The 6,624-nt window shown below is 34.1% G+C and overlaps 1 protein-coding gene across 1 annotated transcript; it reads left to right on the plus strand.

The window, feature by feature from the left end:
• Positions 1-980: 980 nt before the first annotated feature.
• LOC126665641 (kinesin-like protein KIN-7N) lies at positions 981-6,624 on the plus strand. The gene is made up of 18 exons (XM_050358491.2): positions 981-1,227; positions 1,299-1,388; positions 1,480-1,598; positions 1,706-1,819; positions 1,920-2,001; positions 2,109-2,176; positions 2,276-2,353; positions 2,479-2,621; positions 2,772-2,874; positions 2,952-3,032; positions 3,387-3,455; positions 3,535-3,594; positions 3,707-3,859; positions 4,006-4,299; positions 4,390-4,467; positions 4,910-5,068; positions 5,164-5,430; positions 5,969-6,624. Exons 1-18 carry the CDS (start codon positions 1,077-1,079, stop codon positions 6,404-6,406), a joined length of 2,547 nt encoding a protein of 848 aa, XP_050214448.1. The 5' UTR covers positions 981-1,076; the 3' UTR covers positions 6,407-6,624.

Genomic DNA, 6,624 nt, shown 5'->3' on the forward strand with positions numbered 1-6,624 from the left:
CTTTGCAGCTGCACAGTTTCTTCAAAATCACTTGTATAATTGTTTTGCGTTCCACCTCTCATACCTAACTAAATTTCGACAAAGACGGTTACGATACAGTTTCATTTCATCCAACGAAAGTTTATTTCACAGACAATATTATCTTATTTGTCAATGTTCAAATAAAAAGAATCAGTAGATATTAACATAAATTCAACATAAAATCAACAACACTGTAACATGACAATAATTCAGCAATCAATCATCATCAATAAATCGTTATGCAGAATAAAAAAAACGCAGAAATACAACAAAACACAAAAAAATGCAGAAATAACAGAATTTTAGTATATAAAATCATAAAATTATTCTATATAACATGAAATAAGTATTAGATTGTTTAAAGATACTCTTTATACATGTTTAATGGTGAATCAACAGTAAAAGATAAACATATTACAGATCTGAAAATAAAAAAAAGAACAAAAAATTTCAGATCTAAAATTAAAAAGATAAAAGAAAGATGGCGCGACGAGACAAAGGCGGAACGATGGAGGCGAAACGGCGGAGGCGGAACGGCGGAGGCGGAACGGCGAAGGCGGAACGGCGGAAGCGAAGGAGTAGAAATCGTGAATTTTTTTTTTCAGCTCAAAATAATTTACTGTTATATAAGCAAGAACGGTTGAGATAATGATGAAATAGAGATGAAAATGAGAGAAGTAAGAGGAGTCGTGCAGTAACGGAGATAACGCACAGCAAAATCGTGGAGAAGAGAAGCGAAAATGGCGGAGAAGAACGCCAATTGAGAAGGAAAATAAGAAAACGGTAAAAAAAAAGAAATAAAAAAAAAAGGTTAGGTTTCATAAAATTGATGGTGTGTAAAGTAAAAATATGGATTGGTCCGTATGAAAGTAAAGTTTAGCCCAAATCCTGTATTTTATATAAAAAGCCCTTCAAATTTTCAATATTATAGGGATAATTTGGTAATTCTGTTTTAGAAAATCAAACAGTAAATCCCGCCCAGGAAGCAGAGTATTAGCGGATTCAAAAATAAAATTGAAAATTTCCCAAAACTGATTAAACAGAAGAACAAAAAAATGGAGAAGATCTGTGTAGCAGTTAGAGTGAGACCAGCAGCAGCAGAAGAAGAGATAAGTAGTGGAACATACTGGAAAGTTGAAGATAACAATCACATCTCTCTTCGCAAGTCCGATTCTACGCCTATCTCCGGCGTCTCTTACGCTTTTGGTCGGTATTCTTTATTTATTTCTTTGTTAGATGTGAGTAACGATTTATAGCTATATTGAGATATGATGCAGATCACGTGTTCGATGAAAGTTCCACAAATGCTCAAGTTTATGAGCTTCTTACTAAGGACATCATCCATGCTGCTGTCGACGGTTTTAATGGTAATTTCGCTTTTTTTTTTTTTAATTTTTGTAAGGATGTTTTGTGAGAAAATTGAAATTATTATTTATTTATTTATTGGTGTTTGTTTAGGAACTGTATTTGCTTACGGACAGACAAGTAGTGGGAAAACTTTTACCATGAATGGCTCTGAAAATGATCATGGAATTATCCACCGTGCTGTTCAAGATATTTTTAACAGACTTGATATGGTAATTTGTTTTTCTAGTGATATTGTATTTTTTAAAAAAACTGTTCATGTTGTGGAATTATTTTATGAAAACATTTTCTGTTGTTTTAATTATTGTTGATGATGCAGATGTCTGACAGGGAGTTTCTGATTAGAGTTTCTTACATGGAGATTTACAATGAAGAAATTAATGACCTTTTTGCTGTTGAGAATCAGAAATTGCAAATTCATGAGAGTTTGGAGGTTTTGACTCTTTACTTAAACTTTGCCACTCTTTTTTGCTTAGTTGTAATGCATTGTAAGTTGCATTGCGTTATTTGGGGCTGATGTTTCTTGTTTCCAGCGTGGTATATTCGTTGCAGGACTCAGGGAGGAAATCGTGAATAATGCTGAACAAGTCCTTAATCTCATGGCATCTGGAGAAGGTTTTAAATACATATATGAATAATATAGCTTTATACTTTATACATTGTTTTTAAAAGAAAAATGATAAATAGAATGCTTATATGCACTTTCAAAACTTTTCGTTTAGTTAATAGGCATTTTGGGGAGACAAATATGAATGCTCGCAGCAGTAGATCTCACACAATATTCAGAATGGTATTGCCTTTTTTATGTGTTGGTGGTTTGCCTAACTTTTTTATTGTGATAAAATGTGATGCATTTTGATGTTCTTTATTTGTTTTTCCTTTATGTCAGGTTATTGAAAGCAAAGGGAAGGACACTAGTTGTTTTACTGATTATGCAAGCTGTGATGCCATCCGTGTCTCTGTCTTGGTGTGCTTTTTCTCTTGCATTTTTTATATTGCTTTCTGTTTAAGATGGTAAATTAGTTCTTTGGTTGGTACGATATTATTTAAAAGTTCCATGTTCCCTGTTTCTTTTGGGCTTTTGGGAAGTAGAACTTGGTAGATTTAGCTGGTTCAGAAAGGATTGCTAAAACTGGAGCTGGAGGAGTACGTTTGAAAGAAGGAAAGCACATTAATAAGAGTTTGATGACTCTTGGTAATGTGATAAACAAATTAAGTGAAGGCTCAAAGCAGAGGTATTATAGTCTGAGTCTCTCTTGCAATTGATGTCTCTATTTTATGGTAGAAGTAGAACTTTGCCTTAGTTTTGTAACATTACACATTCTGGGGCATATCCCTAACTTATAGATAGAACTGTGTTCTAATTTTTCAAAGTACAAATGCAGGGCGCATATTCCTTATCGTGATAGTAAGCTAACTCGTATACTTCAACCTGCTCTTGGTGGTAATGCAAAAACTTCAATTATATGTACAGTAGCCCCAGAAGAGGTAGCCTATTTTTGTCACAGTATCTATATTGCTCTGTTTTATCCATGCAGTTTTTTTTCATGTTTTGATACTTGTAGGTTCACATTGAGGAGACAAAAGGAACTCTCCAGTTTGCCAGCAGAGCCAAGCGCATCACAAATTGTGCCCAAGTGAATGAGGTTTGTCTGCTGCTTTGTATGTCAGGTTGATTTTTAACATATAATGAATTCTACCATTTACTTTTGTAATTTGACTTTCGAATTTGTCTGCTGCAAAAAATGTAGCATTATGAAGTCAAAAGTGATCAAATAGATGAATAGTAGGTTTTATGATTTAAGCATAATATGTAAATTGGTGGTGTTGTCTTTCACTGTCTCGAAAGAGCTAAAGCTAGCTTCATCTTCATCATCATGAGTTCTTGCAGCATATGAAGGAAAGATAGCATCTTCCCTGTCAACAATTTGTGATTGATTTTTCATCTCTTCCTAGTTAATTGGAGAATGCCACTGATCAAGGTTGAATTTGCTATTTAGATTTTGACTGATGCAGCCTTACTGAAGCGGCAGAAGCTAGAGATAGAAGAGCTACGCAGAAAACTTCAGGTGATGATCATAGTTTGTCATGGTTTTAGTACATGAGAAAGGCTTATGATCGAATTTTCAACCATCAAACTTTGGTTAGGGATCTCGAGCTGAAGTACTGGAGCACGAAATCTTAAATTTGAGAAACGACATGCTGAAGGTTGATACTGCTTTTTATATTATATAGAAAATAATTACTATTAGTTTGATAAATTCTTTCATTTATGTTAGCTTCATCTCATGCATATTTTCATTCGCTTATGAATTTCCAGTATGAATTAGAAAGGGAAAAGCTAGAAATGCAATTGGAGGAGGAGAGGAAATCACACAAGGAGCGAGATCAATGCATCATGGAGCAGCGGATGAAAATAGAGAATCTCAGCAGTCTCGTTACATTGCCCGAGTTTGACAACTCTGCCGGTCAGGTATGATTTTATCGAGGCAAAATCAAAATTCTTGTCTCTGATTCCAGTGAATGCTGTCTTTTCTATTGATCATCTGGAATCAATACCACTCTTCGTACATTCTACCAATCTGGTTCTCCAAATTATTTGTGCATTACTTCTGATAGGGACGTAATTCTGGAAGACAAAGTAGCATGGAGGAATTTAACGACAGCAATAGTAGAAACGAAGGAGACATTTTTAGTACTCCTTGTTTGAAGGCAGCTCCAAATGCTTTTGTTGCCAGGCGATCCAACTACTCCAGGCTTCCTGATTTTAGTCCTCTTCCAGATACTCTTAGCAATGTTGCTGATGAAGACACATGGATGAAAATGAACAAAGGTTACATAGCAGACCTTGATTTAATTCAAATGACTCCTTCAAGAAAAGTTCAATCCTTCCCAGCAATTGATACAACTCCTGTGAGTTTCTGCTTCTATTGATTGTTTACACTCAACTTCAGTTTTGCTTTTTTAACAGAATCTCTAAGTAGAACTTCAAAAATTTCTCAGGGAATTCCAAGCAGTAAGGAAGTTGAGAATCTCAAGAGACAACTAGAACTCCTCACCGAAGAGAAAAATGAACTTCAGGTTAGCTTATAATGTCACTTCACATTTTTCAAAATTTTGATTTGCACAACAGTTGATCCTTCTGAAGCTTAAATATTGTCAGCCAGCTATGTCTCTTTGTGATTATATGTATTAAATACAAACTTTGCAACATGCCCTTTAGGAAGTGAAATTCAGATTTTTTTTCATTGTGTATCTGATTTGTGCCTATCTAATTTGCTGCTGATAAATTTTTTGAGTTCTTTTAAATCCACTATCAAAATTAACATCTACATAGTTTCTGGTCTAATTTTTACCGGATTTATGAAGCACATCTTTATCTCACAGTAAGTGTAGGATACATATGATCTTTCTGCTATTTTTATTAATAAACTATGCGAATCTTGAAAACTTGGTGTTTTGGATGTGTCTTCTTGCAATTTTCATTCAATTTTTTCGCCATTATATTTTACTATGTTTACAGAAGAAGCACTCAGAACAATTGTCATTGAATGATCATATGCGAGAGGAGATTTCAGAACTAAAACGCCAAGCTTTGGAAATTAGAGAAGTTCCTCAAACACTTTGCAAATCGGTCACTAGTTGCAAAGAGATTTATGAGAACATTTTGCTAACATTGCAGGTGAAGTTTAAGTTGTTTATACTTTATACCCTTTTCAGCTAATATTTTGTAATATGAAAGCTAAGATTTGCTTACGCTTTTGTCTGTTAAAACAGAATTTTGTACCTAACGGGGAATCTAGCACTGCAAGATTGCTATCCGGCACACGAGACATCGGCATTTGCCTTTTCTCAAATCTGGAATCTCATCTTTTAATAGCAAAGGACGACTTTAAATCTTTGCCTAATGATTCCGCAGTCCAAGAGCAGTGCAATGTTCATTCTGAGAGGTTAGAAGACACAATTAAATCTATGGTAGCATTAGAGAAACTAGCCGTTGGGAGCAAAGAAGCAAAGAACACAACATGCAGATGCGACTATAAGGTAGCTGCCTGGTCACTATTATCAAGATTTCATTTATTAATCATGATATTAATTTTTACCCTCATGTTTGGATATGCTATTTTCTTTTTTATGACTTTGATCATATAAACTCTCTCTACACTGATAGTTTGTATATTGACCAATATAATCATTAAATAATATAATACTTTGAGTTTGTGTTTAATCTAGCTAGTTATTTTAGCCTAAAATATCTTTTAAGCAAAACATATAGACTATGTCAAGTAGTTATTGTTAGCAAAATTTAAAACCTTTGGATCATAATTCCGGTGAAAATACTGATAATATAGTGCAGAACAGAAAAAACGAACTTGCTTGGTATCTGAGATTAAGAATTACATATGCAGCATATTTAATTCAAGTTGTTTATTTATTCCTTGACGAAAATTTCATGTTTCCTCTCTAAGTGAATGTTTTTCATGCATTTGAAATCTTAAAGATCAGGTATTTTTATTGCGAAAACAGATAGTATTTTAGCAGAATCATAGGTTGTCTCCCTTTTTTTTTGAATGTGGTGAAGGAGTCCACTCTGGATGAGGAAACTGCTTCTGCAAAGGAGAAACTAAGCTATGAAGTTGAGGGTATCATGGAAAAATACTATGATTTGGAGAAGAAGTTAAATTTGAATAACCAACTTCTGGAGGATTCCATAGAAAAATACAGTAGCTTGGAAACCAAGTTTCAGGTTTTAAAGGAAGAAAATAATTCCCTGCTAGATCAAGTCTCAGAATCATCTCAAAAGCTAGCAGTGGCTACTGCTCAAAAGCAAAAGGTTTTGAAAGATCTTGACAATGAAGCGCGGAGAAGGAACGATCTTCAAAGAGAAGTAAAACTATTCAGTGTTGCATTTTCTGGTAGGCAGAAATCTTTTATGTCCTTTCAAAGTGAATTTAAATCAAAAATTGAGAAACTGAAAGCTCTACACCCAGTTTCAGTATCGAAACCGCTTGGGTGTTGAAGTGGAAGGCCTCGTGCATCTATAATAGTTGCTTTCCTCATGTTTTCTAATACTTATTCTTTATTAATGTTTATTGAATCTTACAATGTAATAGTAGGCTCTGATGATCCAACTTTGTTGGACTTTAAGATCTTAGAAGAGGATTAATTTCCAATAGCATTGGAATATGTATGTAATTGATGCAGATGGAAATTTTATGGTACTAAATGTTAAGATAA

The sequence above is a fragment of the Mercurialis annua genome, linkage group LG1-X (genome assembly GCF_937616625.2).
Source record: "Mercurialis annua linkage group LG1-X, ddMerAnnu1.2, whole genome shotgun sequence".
Lineage (NCBI taxonomy): Eukaryota > Viridiplantae > Streptophyta > Magnoliopsida > Malpighiales > Euphorbiaceae > Mercurialis > Mercurialis annua.

Coding starts and splice junctions, on each gene's coding strand:
- LOC126665641 (XM_050358491.2), top strand. CDS start 1,077: ATGGAGAAGATCTGTGTAGCAGTTAGAGTGAGACCAGCAGCAGCAGAA. Junction 2,622..2,771: donor AGTGAAGGCTCAAAGCAGAG/GTATTATAGTCT, acceptor GTACAAATGCAG/GGCGCATATTCCTTATCGTG. Junction 3,456..3,534: donor AGCTACGCAGAAAACTTCAG/GTGATGATCATA, acceptor AACTTTGGTTAG/GGATCTCGAGCTGAAGTACT.